At 37.6% G+C, this 26250-nt stretch overlaps 3 protein-coding genes across 10 annotated transcripts; 1 reads left to right on the top strand and 2 right to left on the bottom strand.

The window, feature by feature from the left end:
* Positions 1–2274: 2274 nt before the first annotated feature.
* LOC143864732 (RNA-binding (RRM/RBD/RNP motifs) family protein) lies at positions 2275–6862 on the bottom strand. Its single transcript, XM_077375520.1, has 4 exons — positions 6668–6862; positions 3323–3534; positions 2900–3080; positions 2275–2805 (listed from the first exon to the last, which is right to left on the bottom strand). The coding sequence occupies exons 1-4, from the start codon at positions 6699–6701 to the stop codon at positions 2651–2653; spliced, it is 582 nt and encodes a 193-aa protein (XP_077231635.1). The 5' UTR covers positions 6702–6862; the 3' UTR covers positions 2275–2650.
* Positions 6863–12631: 5769 nt separating this feature from the next.
* Positions 12632–19069, bottom strand: LOC143864839 (serine/threonine-protein kinase Aurora-3-like). 2 transcript variants are annotated; one of them, XM_077375693.1, is made up of 6 exons: positions 18882–19069; positions 18560–18802; positions 17417–17512; positions 13544–13758; positions 13384–13456; positions 12632–13066 (listed from the first exon to the last, which is right to left on the bottom strand). In XM_077375693.1, the coding sequence occupies exons 1-6, from the start codon at positions 19011–19013 to the stop codon at positions 12959–12961; spliced, it is 867 nt and encodes a 288-aa protein (XP_077231808.1). In that variant the 5' UTR covers positions 19014–19069; the 3' UTR covers positions 12632–12958. The 2 variants fall into 2 exon arrangements, with proteins under 2 accessions (XP_077231808.1, XP_077231809.1); XM_077375694.1 differs by lacking the exon at positions 17417–17512.
* A 1070-nt stretch (positions 19070–20139) lies between these two features.
* Positions 20140–26233, top strand: LOC143864765 (smr (Small MutS Related) domain-containing protein). Of its 7 annotated transcripts, none has more exons than XM_077375584.1 (7): positions 20140–20380; positions 21951–22157; positions 22348–22743; positions 23225–23697; positions 24963–25032; positions 25494–25553; positions 25924–26233. In XM_077375584.1, the coding sequence occupies exons 3-7, from the start codon at positions 22409–22411 to the stop codon at positions 26216–26218; spliced, it is 1233 nt and encodes a 410-aa protein (XP_077231699.1). In that variant the 5' UTR covers positions 20140–20380; positions 21951–22157; positions 22348–22408; the 3' UTR covers positions 26219–26233. The 7 variants fall into 7 exon arrangements, with proteins under 7 accessions (XP_077231699.1, XP_077231698.1, XP_077231694.1 ...); XM_077375583.1 differs by having other exon boundaries at positions 22345–22743; XM_077375579.1 differs by having other exon boundaries at positions 21951–22743; positions 23282–23697.
* The last annotated feature ends 17 nt before the right edge of the window (positions 26234–26250 follow it).

Genomic DNA, 26250 nt, shown 5'->3' with positions numbered 1-26250 from the left:
AATCTTCAGAGAGTATTATTGGGTATGTTATTCTTACATTTTCCTGCTTTCATCTGAATTTGAATACTTTGAGGGAAAAAATGGTGTTTGAAGGGCAAGTGGGAAAAGGAAATTGTAGTCTGATTTATGTTGAAAAAAAAGGTTGGATACATGAATCAATAAATAGTAATCTTGGATCTTGGGGATTTGAACCACCATCTTCTTGAGAACCATTCAACTTGGAACCATTATCATCTCAAGTGCTCTACCAAATTTGAGCTAAAGACCCATCTTATAAGAACTATAGTTAGAAGTGGTCCGAATTTGAACTAAACAATCCAAGGATAGCCAATGGAATATAACTCATATTACACTTGTTGAGACAGAAATTCAAGGCCATCCTTTACCTATAATCTGTCATGTGTAGGTCATTTCAAGATTAGAGGACACAAGGACTGTCCAAGTAAGAAGAGTAAGAATGGTTAAGAGCATAGTTTGGAGCTCAAATTCTTGCACTCGTGGGGTCTAGTGATGGACCGACTTAATCAACTCAAGTCAACTCGACTAAGCCTCTGTCCCGAACTAGTTGGTGTCGGCTAATGAATCCTTTAGAAAATTTTCTCGAAGGAGGTGAAAGAATCTACCCGGTTCAAATTGAATAAGTCTAATCTTCACACTAGTTGGGTTTGTCTACAGGGATCAAATATGTTCTTGTGTAATCATCCACCCAATGGGAATTGGTTGTTATTGTGTTAATACTTCATCTAACCTACCTTATAAGACTAGATAGCCATGTCTCTAGTAAGAAGGTTCCAGTAGCTGATTTCAACTAAGCAAATTTTTGCTACTCAATTTCAATTCCCACCATTATAGTAACAAGGCATTCCTAGATAACCGACTACACTTCACTTATATTGTTCTAAGTGCTTTAAGAGGCAACAAAAGGATACATATAAACAGTATTTTTCAGCCAAATTCACTATAATGGGAGATCATCAATGATGCTAATGCTCCCGGTTCTGTCAATTTGTGATATAAGTTACCAACAAAATTGAAGGAGCAGAACTTCAGCAACACTCCAGTAAACATTAAAGGTACTAGCTTAATAATTCGCTCAAAACATCACCTCTGTAGCGGACTTTCGCTACTGAAGTCGCTCAAGGTTTCCTTAGAGAGTTTGGTGTATGATCTGAAGTTTATAAGCAAGCAGCACTTTTTAGACGGAATTGAAGAATCGTCAAGCCATAAACCTTGGGGAATTTGAAAGGGAAATGATAAATGCGCCCCTATTCATCACTTGGGACACCCAGCTAGAGTGTATCTAGGACTGCAAAGGGGCTGATATACTTCACAATTGAAGGAATGAGGAGACCTGATTACCACGTACAATGCAGCTTGCTGGGAGTCCAAGTGATGAAAAGGGGTGCATTTATTATTTCCCATTTGAAATTAGGAGAACTCTATCACCAATACTCAAGCTTGCTGTCCACTTGATCCGTCCAACAGAGAGAAATGCATTGGACTATCATTTCTGGGTTTGTTTCAACGACTCGCCACGAGTTCTTATTTCTTCAACAAACTTGAGGTTTTTAATGTGTTTTTCCGATTATAAAACATAAGTGATTATTTTTAACATTTTTTCTCAAAGGCATGAATCAGTTTAGGCAGGTTGGACTTCCCAGTGCAGTGTGAATATTTATGTCGTGCCTGCCCAAGTTTTGCCAACCATTATTTTCAAAAACCTCTCCGGCAACAAATTTTAATAAAAGCATATCAGGCTGGATCTTTTTTTTAAAATCAAATTCTCTTTAACAAACTTCTCAGCAATCATAAGGATGAAAACCTAATCCCACCCATCAATTCCTGTTTGTTTTGGACATTGAGATCTAATTGGAATCCAAAACTGATTATTGGACTCAATTTTACATTAAATGTAGATTTGAGTTTAGTTTTCAAAAAAAAGAAAAAGAAAAGAAGCACATAGATTTGAGTCTAATAATCAGTTTTGCACTCACAATTGGTTCTCAAAAAAACAAAACAAATAGGTCCTTCTAATTTTGAGTCCAATAATCAATTTTGGATCAAAATAAAAAACAAGCATGGCCTGAGGTTTTGACAAGAAAAATTGGGAATGGGAAAAAACCATTTAGTTTGTAATATTTTACTACTACTGCTACCAGAGTTCATTGAAGAGGCGAAAAAGAACCACTAGTTTATGTCACAGGAATGCTCTGACATAAATTACATCAACTACAACCATAGTTCAAATAAATACTTGCATATGAGGGGAAAAAAGAGAGAAATGCATGACTTCACTAATGAGAAAGCCACACCACCTTTTTACAATCACATGACTCAAAATAAATACCTGAATCAGCAAACAAACAGAACTGTGCCCCTTCACTAATAAGAAAGCCACTACCTTTTTACAAGACTATTCTAAAGCTATATTAGTGAAACAAGAGACACAGAAGCAACAACATATCCCAAGTCCAATGCAACTACCAATCCAAAAACTAAAACCAACTGTGATTCTACTTCTAAAACTACCTAACAGATACCTGTTTCCACTACCCTTCCACCCCATCAGTACAAATTCAGTTGAAAAGACACAAGGATACATTACCCAGTTGAGATTAGTAAAGGACAGGCAATTGGGTTTCTAGACTCACTAAGTTCTTGAGTCATATGTTGCTCGGCTCGAGTGAGCCTCAAACCGGCTGATGCTACCCAGAGTTGCCCCAAAGACGCGCCTACTGTAGTCAAAGTTGTTGGCATTGAAATCCGATCTATATCCATTATTTACTACTCCAGGAGGAGTATATGCTGTATATAAAAGTTATATGAAAATAAGAACACATAGCTTTTATGAGTATTGAAGTAGATTAGTAGTAAGGGTTGGAGAATATTTTTTTATCACCTTGTGGATAATTTGGAGAGTCTGATTGGGTGTACGCCGAAAATCTGCATGGCGTCAATGGCTGTTGGAAATTCACTGTGTTGTTTAGGGGAACGGGTTGCGACCTCGGTTTAGGAGGTGAATTTGACAATGGAGTTGTGGGAGTAGACAAATTTTGAGAAGGCTTGTCTTGACCAGAAATCTGTTCCAAAACCCATAAATTACGAGGAAGGTGTGAATCTCATGTCACAAACACGGAGAGATGTGTACCATAAAGGTCAAGAATCCTCACAAAAGTAAGCTAGAATGACATTGTTAGAGTTAAGAGTTACAACTATGATGATTTGGAAAAATTCTAGATGTGGACATTTGTTATGGGACTAATTCTGATTCTAGATTGTTATTGAAATAAGATTTAGGAAGCATGAACAAACAAAGACGCACCGCAAATTTCAGTGTCCTATTGTAAAGAGAGACGAGGCCAGAGAAAAGCTTGACGGCATAATTTGCAATCTCCTCAGTTTCGTACTCGGCAAATGCAAAGCCCTTAGGGCGATTGGTTTCCTTATCTCGAGGTATATATAAGTCTACTATACGGCCTGCCTGAACCAGAATCTCATACAAGATTCTATCATTCACCTTTTCATCCAAATTACCTATGAGAAATATAATTAAATAGAAATTAGAATAAGACCACAGAGCATACTACCTGAACTAGCACATAAAATTTAAGACCACAGAGCATCTCCACCACCCAACTATAATCTCACAAAGGGCTTAAAAAGTAAGAAAAAAATGTGGTTAGGAAAAAAGCTTATAAAAGTAGATAAAAAATTTAAGAGCTAAAAAAAGTACATTAAAAATTGAAGTAGAGGTAGTTAGGAAATGATATCTGGAGGATTCCCTCGTTATAATACGGTGGCATTCTTCCCTTCATCCTAAAATTTTCTAATTATCACTTAATTGCAGTTACAGTGCCCAAGAATCTATCAAAAGCCAATAACATTTGTGTTTAATTAAGCAAGGCAGGCACTATAAAAGAAAACGAGTGGGTATCAATTCCCACAAGTGGCAGCAAAATTAACTAAAAGACAAATGATGCAAGAGGGCTTATGCAGAACTAAAACATAAATAAAAAACATTTAGAAATGTGAAATTGAGGATGGAAGAAGTATACTGGGAAAAGGCATGGAAAGATACAAAGATGGTTAGGCGAGAGAGAGAGAGAGAGAGAGAGAGAGAGAGAGAGAGAGAGAGAGATTCAAAGGATTATGGTTCGTGAATGTGTGGGAAGAAGGCCAAGGAAAAGAGACTTGGGATTTGATAGTGGAATGTGGGGAGAAGAGACTGCGCATACGTAGAAGCAAAATTTGGTCTCATTGGGATGGAGGATCACGCTCATTAAGGTTGTACTAGCTAACATCCTCATTTATTGGTTGGCGTTGTTTCGATGCCCATATTGCTTTGGGGAGGATCAGGAGAAAAGCAGAAAATGCACCTAGTCAGTTGGAAGGAAGTCAACCAAGTCTATCAGGGCAGGTGGGATGGGTATCAGTAAGAGGTGTGAATTCCACCCATCTTGGGAAGTGACTTTAGAGGTTTGGGGAGGAAAGAGATTATCTAGGGACAAGACTGATAGAGAGCAAATAAGGGTCGTTACAGGGGCAATGGATATCTAGTGACAGATATACACAATGGATTGACACTGTATATCTATTGTAGATATAGACACAGCGGATTAACGGAGTAAAGGGACATCCTTAAACAGAACCATAAGTTCAGGGAAGGCATACGATAAAGAGTTTACGCAGGAGGCAGAATTAGGTTTTGGATGCACAAATGGTGCCAAGAAACTCCATTTTTGGGAACTGTTCCCAGACCTATTCTTCGTAGTTGCTGAAAAGGAGGTGCTGGTGAAGGATTCCTTTGAGCAGACGGAAGGTAGCATCTTAGAGTGAGATCAACTTCCAGAGAAATTTCTTTGATAGAGAATTGGACCAGGTGGAAAGCAAAACAGCTGGAAATATTGGGGGCTTGCTTTATAAGAAGACTTGTGAAGACGAGAGGGTTTGGTCATTATGCTCTTCTGGTGTTTTCAACGTCAAGTCATTCTACCATCACATCATTTCTAGTCCTAGATCCTCACCCCTAGGGCATCCCAGACACCGAGGGTATGCACATTTGGATGATTCGCCTTCTAGATAAGATCCTCACAGTGGGACTACCTTCGCAATCTCCATATGCTCACTGTGGACCATTTTTGCTCTCTGCATGGAGAGAGGGGAAATGGCGGATCATATGCTCTTACACTGCAGGCTGGTTAGAGATGTATGGTGCATGGTTTAGGCTGCAAAGTTCTCAGTAGATTTATCCTACATTGGGTTTTCCTGGCCAGGCTTGCTGATCTCTTGGAGTGTTGGTCTTTTGTTCCCTGGAGGAAGAAAGATAAAATACTTTGGAATGTGATTTTGCAAGCTACCATCAGGGTCATCCGGAGAGAAAGGAATGAGCAGGTGTTTAAGATCTTTGTAAAGTGACCACAATTTGTATTCACAGAGATAATAGCCTTCTTAACCATCACAGGGGTAAAGATTCCACGGAATTCCTTCTTCTCAAAGATACAAATCCAAAACCAAAAAAAGGAAAGAAATTAAAAGATATCTTTTCTCTTTCCGGTCACCACCATCTAGATTCCCAATATAAAAGCAACACAAACCCTCAGACCTATAAATTTCATACATCGAGATATTTAATAACAAAAAAAAAACAATAAATTTGAAGCATATAATTCCAATTGAAGAAAAAGAGGATAGCACCTAGATCTCAGAAAGAAAGAACCATCAAACAACATCAGAAAACAAATTAAAAAAGAAAAAAAGAAGACGAAAAGAACATATATATATATTTTTTAAAAAGGAACATTTAATTTCATATTTCATCTATATATAAGAGAAAAAAGCCTTCGAATAACATGTTCCCCTCATCCACAACCAGATCTAGAAAAAAATCAAAACAAAACCAGAAAAGATGAACAAAACATCTAAAAGAATAATAAGAATAAAATCCAATAAGAGAAAACAGCCTTCTAACAAAATGCTCCCCTAATCTACAACCAGATCTAAAGGGGGGGAAAATCAAAGGAAATCCTGAAAAGATGAGCAAAATATCTAAAAGAATAAAAAGAAACTACTCTAACAACATATTCTCCTCATCTACAACCAGATCTAGAGAAAAAATCAAAATAAATTCAGAAAAAAGATGAGCAAAATATCTAAAAGAATATAAATAATATAATCTAACAACATGTTTCCCTAACCCACAACCAGATCTAAGAGAAAAAATGAAAATAAATCCACAAAAGATGAGCAAAATATCTAAAAGAATAAAAAAATGCAATCTAACATGCTCTCCTCATCTCCAACCAGATCTAGGAAAAAAAAATCTAAAGAAATGGAGAAAAGATGAGCAAAATAGAAAACAGCCTTCTAACAACATGATCCCCTCATCTAAAACCAGATCTAGGAAAATAATCAAAAGAAATCAAGAAAAGTTGAGCAAAATATCTCAAATAATATAATCGAACGAGAGAAAACAGCCTTCTAACAAAATGATCCCCTCATCTACAACCAGATCTAAGAAAACAATACAAAAAATCCAGAAAAGATGAGTAAAAAACCTCAAATAATATAATCGAATTGGAGAAAACATGCCTTCTAACCACATGTTCGCCTGATATACAACCAGATCTAAAAAAAAAATTCAAAAGAAATCAGATTAGATCCGACTCACCCACATATACCGTGCAACCTGGATTTCCCGGCATGATTCTCTGAAATTCAGACAAAAATCTAGAAGGAATCGATCTACGAACGCGATTCTAAGATCTATAGAGAGAAAGACCTAAAAACACACGACGAAGAAGAAAAAAAAGGAGAAAAATAAGCCGCTAAAATTCTATCCCTCTAGAAATAAGATCTGGATATACAGCGTTTTGGCTGTATATATAGAGAGAGAGTCTATTACCGTCATAGACGGTTGGATATTTTGGGGACTAGGCGGAACTCAAGTTCAATCATAACCCAATTTAAGGATTCTCTCCACGTCCACCACGATGGCGACTTCTATTTTTGTAAGGAAATCCGCGTTAACGGCGTTTACTTGTGCCGTTACTTTAGATATAACGCCGTTTCACCTTCGGCTCTGTAACCTCTGTTAGGCAGACTCCACTTTCTAATTCTGGTTCTTTAGAATTAGAATCGGAATAGGAAACAAAATCCAATAAAAATCGGAACGTAAAAAATCAGAATCCACGACCTCTTGGTTGTTACCCAAAATTAATTTTTAACTTTTTCGTGAAGGGCCACCATATTTACAGATTTTTTAATCTCAATCCTTCACAAAAAGTTGATATTGTAGAGTAATCTACTATAGCGGGAGTCTACTGCAATATAAGGGGAGGAAAAATAAATTTTCTTTCTTTTTAATCTGGGATTTACACGTCAGCATTACTCTTTTACCATTAAGCCATTTGCTGATATCTAACATATATCTCTATGAGAAATTATTTGGGGGGTAAAATCATAATCTACATATGAAAAGTACCGACACGAGGACCTTTTTATGACAATTACGGAAAAAAACTACCAAGAAGAGGTAAAGACATATGACAATGACGAAAGAACTACTTTATATTAGGGGTGGACATGGTTCCGGTTCGAACCGAGGAACCGAACCGAACCGGCACATATGGTTCGGTTCGGTTCGGTTCCATAGTTATATGGTTCGGTTCCGGTTCTAATAACCTGGAACCGATGGAAATTCGGTTCGGTTCTGGGTTTGGATCCCGGAACCGAGAACCGAACCAAGAACCGACCCACCTTAAAACCCTTAGTCAGACTGGAAAACAAGTTTTTTAATCTCAGCACTTGCCCAAATATTTTTAATCTCACCAAACAAGCCTTAATATTTTAATGGCAGGAAAGAAGATGTGGGAATCCTTTTTGTTTTTAATATTAACTTGAAAGTTTTTGTAAGTGTAAGAAGAAAGTGAAAGGCTTTTAAAAATAGTAAAATATTATGAGAGTAGTTTGTATAACGCCCCCACAAAGTCATATTCATCATTTCATTAGAGACTTTTGTGCTCTGCTTTTCCCATAATGATGATGACAAGCTGGAAACAAAAAATTATTCTATCTCAAGAAAAGAAAACCAAACATTCAAACAACTATTGTGAAGAAATTCCGTTGATTTGATGAAGATCGGGTAAACCCAGAACCGAACCGAACCGAACCGATTATATATGGTTCTGGTTCGGTTCGGTTCCAAACTTATATGGTTCTGGTTCGGTTCCAATTTCAGGGAACCGATTATATATGGTTCGGTTCTGGGTATACCCCAAAACCGAACCGAACCGAACCATGTCCACCCCTACTTTATATTACTCATGCATGACACTTGCAAAATATTGACGGATTCCGAGCACCTGAAGATGAACAACAATTATGGAAACCTCTATCGATTGGAGGGCTAGGATCAACCTATGGAAATGATTTTAGGGCACAACCGATTAATGTTGTGTTCCATCACATGGACGGTTTGGATAAACCTATAACCCTATATAGATCAGAGGGTTCGGATCAACCCATGAAAATTATTTTTGGGTCACAACTTATGTAGGCAGTGGCCCATCTAATGGACGGTTTGGATCATCGTATGGTACAGGCCATACCGTACATTTTAATAAAGTGAGGAGTGCGATCATCAAAATATGGTGAGTAGTGACATTATAAAATATGGTAGTGAGGACATTAGTACTATATATAATTTGAAACCATCGTTGTTACTTGAATGTTCCCACGCAAGTCGGGTTAAACCCGAATTTGGGTTGGGTTGGGTTAAGCTTTTTCGCAAATCGGGTTAAGTTGGGTTGGGAAATATCAACCCGAATTGGAAATCGGGTCGGGTAGGGTTGGATTGTCGGGCAACCCGACCCGACCCGAAACCCGAATTTGGGTTTCATCTGAAGAAATTCTGTATATGTGTTTTTCTTTTTCAACATTGAAATAGTCTCCACAGTCCACAATGGACGGTTTGGATAATCCTATGGTGCGGGCCATACCGTACTTTAATAAAATAAGGAGTGTGATCATCAAAATATCGTAGTGCGGATAACATTTCCCTTTTGTTAATTGTTAGTCCCTGTTTGGTTTGGATTTTGAGAACTGATTGTGAGATAAAAACTGATTATTGGTGACTCACTATTGGTTTGGTTCTCAAAATCCAAAACAACCTGGCTTGAGTTGAGGTGGTCAACAATTGGTACCATATCAAACCGGGTCAACCCGACCCAACCCAACCCGAATTGGAAATGGGGTTGGGTCGGGTTGAGGAAATTGCAAATCGGGTTGGGTCAGGTTGGAGAATATGGGTTCCTCGGGTTGAGACCCAAGTTGCACCCGTAACGATGACCAAAAAACTACTTTTCCTTATTCACTATGTGCGGGTCAAATTACGGAAAGTTTGATATTACGAATGCATGACACCTATAAAAATATTGACGAATTCTGAGCACCTTAAGAGGAACAACAATTATGGAAACCTCTATAGATTGGAGGGCTAGGGGATCAACCTATGGAAATTATTTTACCGGCACAACCTATTTATGTTGTGTTCCATCACATGGACGGTTTAGATCAACCTATGATGTGGTCTGTACAATTCTTTGTCGGCCCGTGCATCGCACGGGGATTTTTGCTAGTTATTGATTGTGAGCATAGTCAGGCTGATCTCAGTCTAATGGACTAATTATAAATAGGTTTTTTGTGGTTCTCAAAAAACACTTTCTGGTACATCTCGGTCTAACCTTATGCTAAAAATTCCAATTGAAATACATGGCATGAGGAATGCTAGACTGAAGGGAGCCCATGTGAAAATGAGATGAAAGGGCTCCCCCATTGGCTGCACATCACTCTTAAAAGTGTAAAAGTCAAGGAATGTTAAATGCACTAGAGTGAGGTACAGCCAATGGGGAACCCTTTCATCTCATTTTTGCAAGTGCTCTCTTGAGTCTAGCATTCCTCTTATTATTGGGTTCAACAATCCAAATTACCAACTTATCCAAATGATATTTAACAGATGTCAAAATCATGTAAAATCGAGGTCAAACACTGTCTGCCTTACACCATAAATGCCAAGACCTTCTACTTGATCTTACCTTCTTGATTTTCCCTGTCAATGAGATTGACCTTCTCACCTATTGGATTCCAAGAAGATGGTGAGATATAAGAAGGGTAGAAGTCATAGTTACCAGGGTGGGAAACGATTTCGGGAAACGAAACGTGAAACAGAAACAGAAAACACATGAAAAAAATACATGGGAAACGAGAAAACGATAGAAAATCATATGAGAAACGTCTTAGAAAACTAGAAACGATAGAAAAAACACAAACAAGAAAAACACAAATATGTGGTTTTGTAGATTTAAATTTTGTTAATTTCAAATTTGTATTTGATTTTTATTTTATTTTTATTGTAATATATGCTATTGTTTTCTTTTTAATATCTATTCCACAAATTTTGAGGTCTTTTTTCCAACATGATTTTCGTAAGTTCCACACATGTTTCCTACAATTTTTACATGCATTTTTTACGAGTGTTGCATACGTTTATCACGTGTTTCACACATGATTTACATAAGTTTCTCATATGTTTCCCATGCGTTTCGGAAACATTTCTCCAATTTTTTTTATCATGTTTTGGAAACGTTTTGGAAACGTGAGAAACGTGTTTAAGGGAAAACGAGTTTCCCACCCGCGAGAAACGCGTTTAAGGGGAAATGGGTTTCCCACCTGCCCAAGGAGTTTCTGGCAACTGTAGTACAAGTGTACTACACACTTTACTGTTTCATTTTTTGTCACAAGTAGTTTATGCTACATGCAGTTGTGAGATGTTTGAGTTGATGACACTTTTTTTTTAATCTTAACTGTTCTCTGATATCCTAAAATGTTTTTAGACTGTATCCTTTATAACTAAGATTAGTGGTTTATGGAAATTCAATATCCTTAATTCCTTTGTCACAGCTAAATATGTTTTTAGACCGCTTTTTTGTAAGCATGACTAGTGATTTGTGGAAATTCAACATCCAATTCCTTTCTCACAGTCACAGCTAAAATCTGATTGGCAAATGAGTATATTCTAACAGATATACATATGTGCTTCTCCAAGTGTGATCCATCCTGTGAGAGAAGATTAACTATTGTTTCTCTTCCAAATGCAATTTTGAGTCCAATAATCAATCGATTCTCAAAATCCAAAACGAACAGGGCCTTAATATGCTAGTTAGTATCCAGCTTGCGGAAAGCTGCATCTCTTGTTGATTCAGACAAGGTTTCTGATTAGACGGAGTAATTTTTATTTTCAGCTCGATATTTCAAATGCATAATGTTCAATTTTCTTCTTTAACCCAAGTTCTTCCAGACCTGCTTAAATTGTTAGCAAAATTAATTCTCCAACTGACAAAAGATGGAAAAAACATGGTGATTGATGAGATGTGGTATACTGGTATCAGGTTATAGAATCTGATGATATTACAAGAAAACTGCTTTTAATTTCATGGCTGCATTCACTTCCTTGTCAAACTATAGCAAGAGTAGCAAAAATATATAAGCTTCTAGTAGTTCAACTAGTGGAGGGGGCAACTGGGAACAAAATGATGGTAAATATAGTTCCAAAAACTTAGGCTTTAACAAAACTAGCGTGCACTTGTAAGAGAATGCGATGAACTCTCCAATTCTCTTATCTTCTTGGAAGTTCAGTTTTCAGTACATTTGATTTCATGCTCCAACAGCCTGACTACATCTCTCTCACAAGAAGCCAGAATAGGTGAAGCAATATCTTAAATCTGAGAAGCTTCAATAGAAAGGTCTTTGGAGGCAAGGTTGCAGCAGATTAGTGTATAATCTTGGAAAGTAGTAAAGATCTTCGCAATCAATTTCAAATGAGAGAGAACTGCTATGAAAATTTTGCTGTATATCTAAATATTTGTATTGATTAATATTACACAATAAAAAGAAAGACTTTCATGCAAGCAGATTGTTCTATAAACCAAATATAATGTATTTGAGCGCAAGTGTATGTGGCAGGGTAGGATGAAACAAAACATTACATAGTGGTCGCCAATGATGCAATGAGTAGAAAAAAGAAATGATTGATGGTATCGGGGAGGCACTTAGACCGTTTTCCATTTTAGAGCGGCTTCCTACATCATTTTTGTGGCCTGTAAGGCTGTAACATTTGTCTAATGAAGCTTTCCAATGGGAATGGAGAATAGCTACTCTATCCAAGGATAAAATTTCCACAACGGGTTTTGACTTTTGAGGTATTTTTAACAATATTACTCCTCTTTACTATACACAATTCTGATTGGATGTTGATAGCTTTTGGGCATTGTAAGAGCTTTAATGTAAAATAAAACACAAGAGTGACATTATGAAAACAAGGTGAGGATATCATTTTCTTTATTACTGTTCATGTCAAACAATTTATGGTAGAAGGGTATCCCCCTCTGCTGATACATGTCTGGTTTTACAAGTGTCCAATTTGAAGCATTGGAATCAATTCAGAAAAGCTAAACTCTTTTTTCATGTAAAGTTGTTCTCTTAATGCATGCCCAAGGCAAGGGCTATTGAAAAGCTTGTTGATGCATCTAAATGACACAACGCACACAAGGCACTGCAATTTGTAATGAGATATGGATTCCCCAACAGACACACACAAATTGTATGATTATCAATGCTTTGTTTTCTACCAGTATAACTAGCATTCTATCTGCACAACTCCTGAAAATCTTTTTTTTCTGTCTAATGTTACAAGAAACCAGTAACTGCAAGCAAAAAAAAAAAAACACCCAGAAAAAGTCACCCCATATTGTATGTAGTAATGTACATCAAAAGTTACTCTCCTATGCAGAGCCAACCAACTAAAAAAAGTTCAACCTCAGAGTCAGAGCCTGCTCAGTTCACATTGTATGTAGTAATGTATATAGAAGCCTTTGGAAAAGAACCTTCAGTCCGCCATTTCAATTCAATGCCCCTCATTGCATATACCCGAAGGGTCAGCATTGTTCACAATCCATGGATGCTCTACAATTCTCTGAAGGGATAGCCTCTTCAAAGCATCCTTCACCAAGAGCTGCATATTTACAATTAGGATATCAACAAATATGTCTGATTCTTGGCAAATAAGGAAATACAGAGGCCACTTATATGAAACAACCATTTACTCCAAAAGCTTAAGGTGTTGGAGAAGGCATTATTTAATCTTTTATACTTCAACACACCCTCTCACGTGTGGTCCCTTTTTTTAGGGTTGGCCTACACGTGGCCCCTTTTTTGGATTGGCCATTGCATGTGGTTTTTTTAATATCAAGGAGTTTTGAACCTAGGACCTTTGCTCTGTTGGAGAAGGCATTATTTGATCTTGTATACTTTAACAACTTAAAATCATACCTTCCTGATGAGATCCTTCCCCTCTGCAGACACATGAGGGGTGGAAGGGAAGTTCAGGTCGACTTTTATTATCCTGCATCAAAAGTATCCATTGTTAAGTACTGTGTGGAGAAGGTAAGCTATAAAGGGAATGAGGCAGATGAAGGGGTAGTTTCCTAACCTTTTGCATGTATTGACCTGGCTCTCAGTTTCGAATGGAGGAACACCATAAAGTAATTCGTAACAGAGGATGCCCAAGGTCCAGTTATCAACTGTGTAGTCGTGTGCTTTGTTCTCCACAATTTCAGGGGCTAGATAATCCAAAGTGCCACACATGGTGTGCCTCTTGGTTCTAGACTGCACTGACCATCCAAAATCCGCAATTTTCAGCCGACCCTGCAACATACATAATTGAATTCACCACAATTACATCCCTCTAGCTTCTTTTTTCGGTAACAAGCACATAGACAATGCATATATTCTACATTTTATAAAATTCTCCAAATAACTTTAATTTTCTTGAAAATTCCCAGTGAAATGAATTCCGAAATAAAAAAAATCGATGAGAAAAATGAAAGGTTGAAATTCTTGAATTTTGTGGAGGATTAGAAGTTGAAGAGCATCTTGATTGGGTAACCACATTGGAGTAAGTTTTTTTTTTATTATTATTACAAGTGCCAATGCATAAAAGAGTGTTGCGGGTTGCTTTGAGACTTAGAGACCATGTGGCGACATGGTGGTAATCAATGAAAATTCAAAAAGCTCAATTATTCCAATTGGCAATTACTACTTGGGATGAGATGACAAGACTGATGGGAGGGATATTTCTATCCTCTAATTATCAACAAGCATTATATGAATGAATCCATAAACTTACTCTAGATACGAAGACGGTTTCTCAATGCACGGTGGAGTTCTACAAGTTACATTTAAAATTCAGTTGGGGGACACCCAAGAGCAACTAATTGCAAGGTACTTGAGCATGTTGAATCCATTCATCCATGACACTGCAGATCCACACATTTAAAACTATTTCTAAGGATCAAGTAAAGCGTCAGGCTATTGAAGAAATTCAAAAGAGGGTGTTACTTAGACCTTTCCCAATCTGGACAGCAATAGACCATATCTCTCTGGCCTCTAATATAGGCCAACAAGGTCGGAACCAAGGTAATTTTTTGGTCTCTAAATCCTACATCAATACTTTTATGGCTCCAAAAGTGACTTCATCCAAAATAATCCTTAATAGAGCCAATGTGAAGCATTTTCAATGTGGAAAGATGAGGCACATTTTATTTGAATATCCTCAAGCTAGAAAATTGCTCCCAGTACAAGAAACAAGAGAAGACATGTGAGAACAAGGCTATGAGGAAAGATTTGATCAAGGCAATGAAGGTGTTATGGAAGAATAGGATAATATTCTTAATGAAGACTCTTGTGGCCCTTGCTTGGTGAGTAGGGAGGCTTTTCTATACACCTAAGAAGGTGGAAGGACATTGGTTGAGACATAATATATTCTATATTACATGTTCTACCGGAGGACATAGAGCCAAACTCGTCATTGATTCAAGTAGTTGTGAGACTCTGATTTCTCAAGAAGCGGTGAATAAGCTTAACTTAAAGATGGAGGCACACCCTCAACCATAAAAGCTACCATGATTGAATAACTCTAATGAGGTAAGAGTATATTAACGGTGCTTGGTTTGATTTTTTTTTTTTATAGAAAATAAGTACAAAGAAAGTGTGTGTTGTAATAAAGTACATATGAATGCATTCCACATTCTGCTTGGGAAATCTTGGCAATTTGTTAAAGCTGTTATATATGATGGTAGAAAGAATGCCTACACTTTTACAATTAATGACGAGAAGTCTACCTTGATGCTTTATAATATCTTCTTCTAGGCATGAGTTTGAGAATGAGTTGAGCGAAGATTCAGTGACTATTCATAAACAAGTGAGAGCTAATGTTAAGTCTAGCTATGCAAAGTATAAGGACAATGCTGATCGTCATTGTTGAGAGCTTACTTTTGAAGTTAGTAAAGAACTATTGGCACATCTTTCAAAAGAAAGGAATCCTAGTGGAAAGTATCGTAAACTAGAGCTTACGAAAAATGGACCATGCAAAATTTTGAAGAGATCAATAATAATACCTACAAGTTGAAGTTTTACACATAGCTCCATATTTTATTCGAATGTTCTCAAGCTCGAAATAGCGCCCGGTAGAAGAAATACGATAAGACATGCTAGAACAAGGTTAGACTGAAGAACTTGATTAAGGCAATGGAGGTGTTTTGGAAGAATAGGGTAATTTTCTTTATGAAGACTCATATGGCCCTTGCTTAGTGAGTATACACCTAAGAAGGTGGAAGTACATTGGTTGAGACTTAAGACATAATATGTTCTCTGCCATGTTTTCTATTGTAGTTCATAGAGTCAAACTCACCATTGATTCAGATTCGGGTAGTTGTGAGACTCTGATTTCTAAGGAGGCAGTGAATAAGCTTTACCCTGAAGATAGACGTGTTGGGAAAGTTGTGTCTTGTTTCCTATTCGGTAGAGGCAAAAAAGGAAAGTAGGATGTTCAGGTTTTTGAAAAACCTAAGATATAAAGGGCTCTCTTTGAACAAGAAAGAGGGTGGGCGGCTCAAGGCTTGGGGTGTGTCGGCTACCTCAAGGGGAGAGTGAGCGAGAAGGAGAAAGAGAGAAGGAAAGACAGAGAGGAGGAGTGAGAGAAGGAGAAGGGGTTTTGCTTCTCGTGGTTTTTCTCTTGGGCTTTCTTTCGGGTTTTCTAGGGCTACTCTCTTGTACAGTTTTGGGTGAGAGGGCAAGAAAAGGGTTGCGGGTTTGTGAGTTTTGGCTTAATCCATTGTAATCCTTGTATATTGTTTTATCATAGTGGAAGATCATGTTCTCGCTTGTGCCGAACAACGTAAAATCCCGGTGTTCATCTTGTCGCTTTCTTGTATTTATTTTTACTTTTTTGTTTCATTTGTGAATGATCGGATCGGATTTTCTCAACAGGAAGCACACCTCAACCATACAATTTAGCATGGTTGAATAACTCTAATGAGGTAAGAGGATCTTAACAATGCCATTGTCTATAGAAAAATAAGCACATCGATAGTGTTTGATGAAATATAGTACCCATAGATGCATGTCACATTCTGCATGGGAAATCTTGGAAATTTGATAAGGATGTTATACATGATGGTAGAAAGAATGCCTACACTTCTTACATGAAAGGTGATATGTTCACCATGATGCCTTCCAAAGGTAATTCGAATTTCGAAAAGGGAAAGTGTATAGTATATTTTTCAAGGCACGAGCTTGAGAACGATTTGAGATAAGATTTGGTATTTCTTCATAAATAAATAAGATTTAACATTGAGGCTAGCTATGCAAGTACAAGGAGAATGCTGATCGTTATTGTTGAGAGCTTACTTTTGAAGTTGGAAACAAAGTATTGGGTGTATCTTTCAGAAGAACGGTATTCTAGTGGCGGGTATCATAAACTCTAGTCTAAGAAAAAAGTTCCTTGCAAACTTGTGTAGAAGATCAATGCTAAGCCCACAAGGTGATGTTGCCTCCAAATTTGCATGTTAGTGACACCTTTAATATCAAGCATCTTTCTCCCTACTACATAGGGAGCATGGGAAGAAATATATTTGTATTTGGTATAATTTCAAATATGATTATACTGGTAGAAATTTGGACTGAAAAGCTACTCATCGACTTTTAGACATTATTCGTTGTAACTTGTAAGAGTTTAATCATAAATTGGTTTCAGAGCAGCAATCTTAGATTTGTTTTACAACAATAGGTATCAGAGCATCGATCATAGATTTGTTCTACACTACTAATCTAGCAACCACATGCATTTAATCATCCTCCCATGCTTTTTATGTATCTTATTTTGAAACTCAAGTAAATATATATAGTAGATATGCGTGTTGTAAATAGACAAAAACATGCATTTTCAGAATTTTTTTCCTTCAACTTATGAACATTCTCTTCACCCAATCATTTCCCAATTCGAACTAACTATAATTCTGCATACCTCCAGATCCAGCAACAAGTTCTCTGGCTTGATGTCCCTATGAATCACATTCTTCTCATGGCAGTAAGCCAATGCCCTAGCGAAACTTGCAATATACTAAGGGAAAAAACAAAAAACACTTCTCATTTAATTATAACAAGCATGTTGAAGTATAAATGATTAAATCACAACAACTCTAAAAGCTTAAGCATTTGGAGTAATTGGTTGTTTTGCATGGTATCAGAGCCATTGCCTCACAAAATGTCCTAGGTTCAATACCTGACAACTCTTTGATATTAAAAATTCACGTGTACAGCCAACCCAAAAGAGGGGTCACTTGTGCCACGTGTATGGCAAGCCCTAAAAAATGTTGGATTTTGTTCCAATAAATGAGTTTTAAATCTTCTATTAAATCTTGAACATGTATATAATAATGATGAACATTGTATATAGAGATTCATGTATGGCTCTATATTTATTGAAACATTAAATGTTAGAAGTTTCAATGAATGTGGAGATTCATGCATGAGGACTTGGAATTTATGAAGAGTCATCTAGAGATTCATGCATGACCTTTATGATTAAGGATTCATGTAAGACTCTTAGAAGACTCACCTATAAATACATGAATCCATTAATGATCACTTTTAATGGGTGTCCTTTGGGTTGCTACTTGAACTCTATAAATAGAGCCCTCATTCTAGCATCCAGAAAAACCAAGAAAGGAAACTACTCTAGAGCCTCTCAAGAAAAATAGAAAGTATTCAATAGAGAGCTTGCCTTGTAGGATTGTTGAGTGGTGCATTACAACAATCAATTCTCCTGCTGTTCTTGGAGGTGGTTCAGTCGTGTGATCCATGCACCGGAGTTGGGCGGAATAATACTTTAAGGTGAGCGTTCAAGGACGTACGGTAGTATATCAATCAAGATCGTTATTAATCCATCATCCATTCAAGTCAGTATAATTATATATTTTTGCACTGTTTTTCATTAGTAGATCCATTGTTTTCAACTGCTTGCTCCAACAAAAAAGAGGGGCCACACCTGAGGGGGAGTGTTGAAGTAAAGATGATTAAATAACCCCAACTCTAAAAGCTTAAGCTTTTGAAGTAATTGGTTGTTTCACAAAGCAAGAACCTATAGTATAAGAGAATAGAGTTTTACGGTGGCAGCGTGTTTTTCAGAGAGGTATTTCAAGTCCCTGAGCTCTTTGAAAAGCTCTCCTCTTGCGGCATATTCGAGAATCAAGAAAATGCGCTCATCATCATGGAACCAACCGAAGATTTGGAGGACGTTTGGATGGCTGAGATTGCTTTGGATTTCGATCTCTCTTCGCAATTGGTAGTGCAAATTATGCTTCTCAAGCTGTTGTTTGAATATGACTTTGAGGGCTACTATGTACTTGTGCTGGAAAGATGAATTAAAGAAGAGGGTTTTATGTACAATTGAAGAAATAAAAGAAATGTTGAAATAAATCAAGAGTGACCTTTTTTTCTCTGGCTAGGTAAACTCTGCCGAATTTTCCTCTTCCTAGGGGCTTCCCGATCTCGAAATCTTGGAGGGTCCATGTTGGGAGCCTTCCCTTGCTGTTGGGTTTTTCTTCTGAAACTTTTTCCATGGAATCTCTCTCTCCCTCTCTCTGAATTTCGAAGGGCAAAGACTAAAATGGGAGATTTTTCTTTCAAAAAACGGAAAAGAAAGGCGCTAAATTGATGTGGTTTGAATTCGGCCAAAAACAGCGGCAATGTGTGCTACGTGGATGTCATCAGGTCCATTGATCCAATCGACAAAAACATGCCCACGCCATTGGGCAATGTGTGCTACGTGGATGTCATCAGGTCCATTGATCCAATCGACAAAAACATGCCCACCCCATTGGGCAATGTGTGCTACGTGGATGTCATCAGGTCCATTCATCCAATCGGCAAAAACATGCCCACCCCATTTGGTTGGGCCGGCCTTGATCTATGACCAGGAAGGAGAAAATTTTCGGAAGTGATACATTCCTTCCCCTTTTATTTAGTTGGGACAGCTCCCTCTAATGTATTTATGATTTTATGACTGCTCTTTCACACTAGAGGAGGCTGTAGCAAGTAAAAAAAGAAGGGGCAAATATATCATTTCCTAGAACATGACCTATACTGCTGTACATATGTGAGGTCAAACAATGAATGGTTTAGATCACCCAATCATGTAGGCCCCACTATATTGTTTTTGCTGGAGGTACATGCATGACCGTCCATTTTAATAATTTATTTGTCGTTTAACATACATTGCCGATTATATTTAGATATGTAGTGATTTTTTTACCGACCACGTTCAATCATTCATAGGAAATAAATATGGAGATTTGCTAAGAACTTTCGCACAGAGTCATTTCACGTGCAGATTTTGTCTTATTCTTTCATTCATGTGAGGTGGCTGCTCTCTCATGCGACAACGAGCCGGGAAATGCCTGTCAGTGGAACTCCCTACCAAATCCCACGTTATTGGCATCAAGATTGGGTGATTTGTGTGAATTTTTGGGCCAAGAGAAATCCAAAGAAAAGTCTATACAAATGGACGGTTCAGATCAATCAAATATTAGACCCACAATGAGGTCGCATTGTATTATTTGTACCTTAGCATCCCTCCGTAAGGTGAAAGAATGGCCTTGAAGTAGGAGGGTAGCTCCGTAAATATGGATCTGTTTTGGGGGTTCTTTCCTGCTGTTTCACACTATAGATACCTCGGCCTGTGGTTGGAATCTTCTTCGTTTTCCTCCACGGAGAAAAAACTCATCTCTCTCTCTCTCTCCATGCCGTTTATGGATACCAGATGCAGATCTTCTACTCCATCGATCTTCAACTTTCCGCCGTCCGATCGACCTATTGACCTCTCTGAACCGTCAGATCTCACGTTCTCGACTCGTTCAACGCCATGGTTTCGAGAGCTCTGGGGTAGCCTTCCGATATAGCTGAAATTCCATTCTACAAAAAAAAGAAGGTAAACCCTAATTTCTATCCTTATTCTTTAAAAAAGATCCAAAAAATTCTAATATCATGTTTGTACTATTTGATTTTAATCAAAACATTGCAGTATGTGGCTTTCTGAGGGAGAATCTCCAAATTTTATTTCTGTATTGGGGTGTAGTGAATGGCATTGGATATTGTTTTTTAAAAAAAAATAAAAATATGCCTGCAAGTTTTTTTAAACCCGGAATTTATCTAGAAACCTTAAGGCCTTGTTTGGAGTGCAAGAAAAACATTTCTGATGGTATTTTTTCTTTCCACAATTTAGAGGGAATTGATATGATTATGTTTAATTTACAAGGATATTATCATATATTGAAGGTCTCTCTAAGTAAAAGTTGAATATGGATGGTTCAAGTTATCTTTTTTTCATGTGTAAACAAAGTAGGAAATTTTAGAAACATTTTTCCTTTCCAAACTTTTCCAAAAAAATTGCTGCAATCCAAACAGAGACTCAACTCAACTAAGCTTTTGTCCCAAACTAGTTGGGGTCGGCTAATGAATCCTTTAGAAAATTTTCATGAAGAAGGTGAAAGGATCTACCCGGCTCAAATTGACTAACTCTAATCCTGACACTAGTTGGAATAAAAATTACAAGAAGAGGACATTAAACCTTGTCTCTAACCATCAAGTTACAATAAAAGTATAACAATAAAACCCATGTCCCAAAAATAAACATAAAATTATGAAGACAAATGGATAATACCCGTATTTTTGCGCTGATTTTAAGTTGGATTTTATGTTTTTGAAAAGCTGAAATTATTTACAAAATTTCAAATTTCATGTTTTTGAAATTTGATTTTGACCATTTATTAAAGTTTTTCAGTTTAGGCGGATATGCTAAATCTCGTTATATTAAAGTTTGAGAAAATTTTAGTTAAAATGGAAAAAAATAATTGAAGCATCTTTCATGCTTTGATTCTGATGAAATTAAAGGTTTGAAGTGTTTTTATCTAGGTTCCACCGAATCCCTTGATTTTCTTCTTGTTGATTTTTTGATTTAGAGAATTTAGATGGATTTGAAACAATTGAACTTAATGCCTTCAAGCTTTGATTTTAAACATTCCCAAGAGAAGCGAGAAGGGCTGTTAGATGTGATCAGCTCGGTATTCCTTCTGTTCGAGTTAAATAATTATTTTATATTATGGTGTGGTTATGTTGTTGATTTCTTTAGTATTTTGGTTGTGTTCCAGAGGCAAGGTGGAATGTCCTCTTCATGTACTTCTTTTATTTCTATCAATACAAATTCAGGTGCCACCCGGGTTCCTAGATAAAAAATTTCTTCTGCTTGATTTTTTATGCTAGGTTTTCAATCTGAAGGTTATCCATGGAGAATCATTAATCAGAGTTATCAAATTTCATGGTTCAGTTATGAGAAAATAACTGAACGTCATGGAAAATGTTGGGCTTCATTTCCATTAATAACAAGAAAGTTATATTTATTTCTTTATTATTTATGCTTTGAAATTTTGAATTATGGATGAGAATTTTAAATTGAAGTGAAATCTAAAATTTATTTAATTCGCAATGTGGTTTATGCATAGGGCAAGGCGCAGTAAAAGCTCATCTTGAAACTGGGAGATTCGAAGGTTGACATGCATATTTTTCACTTCTTTTGAACAATGGACCACTTTAATCTTGTTGATTCTCCCAAATGATCATATTGGCCAGTCCATATTCGAAAATGTCACGGGCAAAGGGTAGATCTTCTGGGTGGGCTGCCTTTGATCTCAATCAGCGCCAGAAACAAGGTAACAAGCCCGAGCTTGACATGGATCCGTACCCTCCAATGCCAAACATAATCTCTGGGGGGCGTAGGGAAAACTTTGTGATAAATAATAATCCACCAAAGTCTTTTGCTTCAGTGGTTCAACCTTCTTTAGATTTTCCATCGCTCATGGATAACTCCAAAAATGAAATTCTAGTTGATAATTATAGCAGGAAGTTCACCAATCGAAATGCAGAGGAAGCTAGCATTATTCCAACTCTTAGAAAGCTGAAAATGCTACACAGCTGGGCTGATGAAAGTTTAATTGAGGATACTTTAGCAGCTGTAAATAGCAATGAAGACGAGGCTTCTATTCTTTTGAAAGCCATGGTTTCATCTGACTCCGAAGACTCGAAGTCTAACCTTTCTAGACCTGACCCTGTTCCTGAGGGTCATCTACATGAGGATAAAGTTGAATGTGTAGATCAAGGTGTTTCAGAAAATCAGTCAGCTAACAGCACGCATTTGAAACTTATTTCGGGTCAGTTGTTCTCTGTACCCGTTGAGCCGGAGTGGGAAGAGGATGATGTCTACATAAGCCATCGAAAAGATGCAATGAGGATGATGAGGTATGTTTGCCTTGTAACTAATTCTCTTAAGGAACGTTTGGCTACCATGATTTTTTTTTTATATTATAAAATAGTGACTTGAAGCGGTGAGAGAGGGGTAGGGCGGGTGAAGTGGCTAAAAATCAGGAAACAAAAAACTCTACTTAAAATAGGATCGACATTTTCCTGATTTTTAGCCACTTCTCAACCTCATCTCAATCGCCCCCTCTCAAATCTCTCTCCTGCCACCCGCCTTACCCCTCTCTCACCACTTGGAGACACTAATTTATCATGAAAAAGAAATTCCTGGCTGCCAGACATGGCGTTAGTGTACACAAATTACTGCAGTCCGCTTGATCCTTAGATGATCTACTTTTACCTTTTACGGAAGCTTTTTAGTTTTTACTAATAGGGCACGTGGATGTTGGTTTGTCCACGATACCAAATTTTCAGAAAAATATTTTTTGTTCTTATTACGTGCTGTATATGTGATATTCTGCAGATTCAGCTTTGGATCTATCCGTTGCCTAAGAAGTCCACTTTTTTTTTTTAATAACAGGTTGGCATCTCAGCATTCACGTGCTGCCAGTAATGCCTTTATAAGAGGAGACCACTTGTCGGCACAAGAGCTCTCAATGAAGGCCCGGTCTGAATGGATGGGTGCAGAAAAGTTGAATGCCAAAGCAGCCAAGGAAATTCTGTATATCCGGAACAGCGAAAATGATACATGGAAGTTGGATTTGCATGGTCTTCATGCATCTGAAGCTGTGCAGGCCCTACAGGAGCATCTGCATAGTATTGAAACCCAGATGCCTATGAATTGTTCGGTATCTTCTGATGGACTATCCAAACCTTTAGCGGGAATTGTACGTTCTCCTTCAGTTGAATTTACTAGTTGCTTGGATATGGACGCAAAGGCAGATAAACAATATGCATCATCTAGGGAAAGACCAACAGCGTTACAGGTTATAACAGGTATGAACCTGTGAGATTTAATTCAATACATACGAATGCCTACATATGTATAATTGTAAGCAAATGTATGTTTGTTTAGACATGTTTGTCTATGCTGTTGATATTGCATCATTGAGCGATATGGTCCCATTTATTTGAAAGTTCAAGAACTTAGTGCATGACCCACTTTTCTCCAAATCGTTCTTTGAAACCTCAATGGCTAGATGGCTAGTGAAACTCAAAAGTCAAAACCATAGGAATCAACACATATGAATCACTATTTGACATGAATACAAAAAAAATTTAACAGGTAGTGTATATAGGTCCTTATGCTGTACAAAAACCACAAGCCACCTTATCCAAGAAGACCAAGTATTGGGTGGGTTGCTTACTATACCCTGATGTGCACTTGTACTTGCACAAACCAACACCCCCCTTCCTTTTTTGTTGCTGTTTTAAAAAAACCCAAAACCTCAATGGCTAGATGGCTAGCAAAGCTCAAGAGTCAAAACCATAGGAATCAACACAAATGAATCACTATTTGACATGAATGCAAAAATACATTAACTGGGAGTGTATATAGGTCCTTATGCTGTAGAAAAGCCACTAGCCACCTTATCCAAGAAGACCAAGTATTGTGTGGGTTACTTACTATACCCTGATGTGCGCTTGTACTTGCACAAACCAACACCCCCTTCCTTTTTGTTGTTTTAAAATAAACCCAAAACCAAACTGAAAGCAGAAAAACTGAAAATTGAATTGCGCGAGTAAGAGTTTTTCCCCTCCCTAAGTCAATCAAAAACTCCTTTAACTTGACCTAGTCAATGATTGATGATGTCAATTTCTCATTAACTCACATGCATCAACTCCTTTTTACCTCGACTAATTCCTACACAGCATCAAGGAATTGAAGCAGTCTTGAGATCATATGGCACAGTGCAAATTCGACATCTTTGTGATTCAAGGTTAGAAAATTGCCCCTTTAGCACACTTTCTTTTTACGTAGCCAAACTAGTTGATGTACTCTCCCTCGACACTGAACGGATATAAGCCATGCCCTTTGTCTCAAAAAGAGTGCTCTCGATCTTTATTTTTCCTAGCATTATTTAAAACCATTTGATCCTAGTTGTCTTGCATAGAAGGAGCCTGATGACCGTGACTTTTCTTTTCTCACCCCTCAATATATCTTCTCGTGCTGAGTCCAAGTTGTTAAACACTGATTTGGGGCTGGTAACCATAGCTGAGGACAAGCAAATATAATCTAACCTACTCCATATTTTTCACAGGGAGTGGTAACCATAGCCGAGGACAAGCGGCACTTCCTACAGCGGTGAGAAGCTTCCTCATTGAGAACGGGTGAATATCTACCTTGTTACCCTTACAGCAAAAAAAGCCAATAAATTCTGGGCAGGTGTACCAGGATTTTTTTTTTCCATGATAAATTCATCTCCAAGTAATGAGAGAGGGGTAGGGCGGGTGGGAGGAGAGAGATCTGAGAGGTCAGGATTGAGATGAGGGTGAGAAGTGGCTAAAATCGGGAAAAAGTCGATCCTATTTTGAATAGAGTTTCCCCTCCCCCCCCCCCCCCCCCCTGATTTTTAGCCACTTCTCACCGTGTGGAGACACTAGTTTCCTGATTTTTGTTTCCTAATTTTTAGCCACTTCACACCCGCCTTGGAGACACTAGTTTATCATGAAAAAAAATAAATCATGGTAGCCAAACGCGCCCGTAGTTTCTGAAAGATTCATGTACTAGAAATGTTTGATTATGGCTATGACCCTCTGATTTTCTTGCCCTTCTATTCCATTGCGTGCAGATACCGTTTTGATGATGCAAGACCGGGGGTGCTTTCCGTTCAGCCCAAGTTCCGTCACAGGTGAATTCTGAGATTCTAATGCCATGTCCAATCATGTATTTTACATTACATTTGATTATCCTAAATTAAAATGCTACTTATTAGTTTCTAATTGGAAACACAGGGCAATGTTTGTATCGATGAATAATTTATTCCCTCATTTCAAAATTGTACAACATACAATTAAATTGTATCAATTCTCATCACATTGTCCATGAACACCGTATGAGAAACTGAATTATGGATTACTGATCTTTAGATGATCTTGAAACCATCTGAATTGTATGATTATAAAAGCTTGGGGCAATTGTAATAGCATTTATGTAGAATAGTTTATGCTTGCTAATATTGTGCTCTGTACTCCCATCAACTGGCATTCTACTTCAACAAGGGCGACTTTTGGCCATTTGGGCTGCATACGGATGACATGTTCAGGGCACAGATTCACGAGAAATGGGCTAAGTGACTCCATTTCACTTCCAAAAAAAAACAGCAGTTTTTGCTGCTTGTTTAGCATGATTTGGAGAAATGGGCATCAGGGCTCATGTTTGTCAAATTATTATTTTTTCTCTCCATTCTCTGCATGGGAAGAAGAGCAAAAGCGCTGCGGAGACGAGTGGTTGAAAGCTATACCATATAATATAGACATGGAAAAACATTTAAATGAAGGGCTTGAATTGTGCTGATATCATGTGGGTCGTTCCAAACTAAGGTCCCT

The sequence above is a fragment of the Tasmannia lanceolata genome, unplaced genomic scaffold (genome assembly GCF_043159265.1).
Source record: "Tasmannia lanceolata isolate RefF3 unplaced genomic scaffold, GAP_Taslan_0.1 ptg000054l, whole genome shotgun sequence".
Lineage (NCBI taxonomy): Eukaryota > Viridiplantae > Streptophyta > Magnoliopsida > Canellales > Winteraceae > Tasmannia > Tasmannia lanceolata.
The sequence above is the reverse complement of the archived record's forward strand: the minus strand, read 5'-3'. Positions and strand labels throughout refer to the sequence as shown.

Excerpts from the sequence above, each read along its gene's own strand:
- LOC143864732 (XM_077375520.1), bottom strand. The coding sequence starts at position 6,701 with ATGCCGGGAAATCCAGGTTGCACGGTATATGTGG. Across the intron at positions 3,535-6,667 it reads AGGTTGCACGGTATATGTGG|GTAATTTGGATGAAAAGGTG; the intron begins GTGAGTCGGATC and ends TATTTCTCATAG. Across the intron at positions 2,806-2,899 it reads CTCTCCAAATTATCCACAAG|CATATACTCCTCCTGGAGTA; the intron begins GTGATAAAAAAA and ends TTTTATATACAG.
- LOC143864839 (XM_077375693.1), bottom strand. The coding sequence starts at position 19,013 with ATGGAAAAAGTTTCAGAAGAAAAACCCAACAGCAAGGGAAGGCTCCCA. Across the intron at positions 18,803-18,881 it reads ACCTAGCCAGAGAAAAAAAG|CACAAGTACATAGTAGCCCT; the intron begins GTCACTCTTGAT and ends TCATCTTTCCAG. Across the intron at positions 17,513-18,559 it reads CTGAAAAACACGCTGCCACC|TATATTGCAAGTTTCGCTAG; the intron begins GTAAAACTCTAT and ends TTTTTCCCTTAG.
- LOC143864765 (XM_077375578.1), top strand. The coding sequence starts at position 22,061 with ATGATCATATTGGCCAGTCCATATTCGAAAATGTCACGGGCAAAGGGT. Across the intron at positions 25,033-25,493 it reads AGCTTCCTCATTGAGAACGG|ATACCGTTTTGATGATGCAA; the intron begins GTGAATATCTAC and ends CATTGCGTGCAG. Across the intron at positions 25,554-25,923 it reads CAGCCCAAGTTCCGTCACAG|GGCGACTTTTGGCCATTTGG; the intron begins GTGAATTCTGAG and ends TACTTCAACAAG.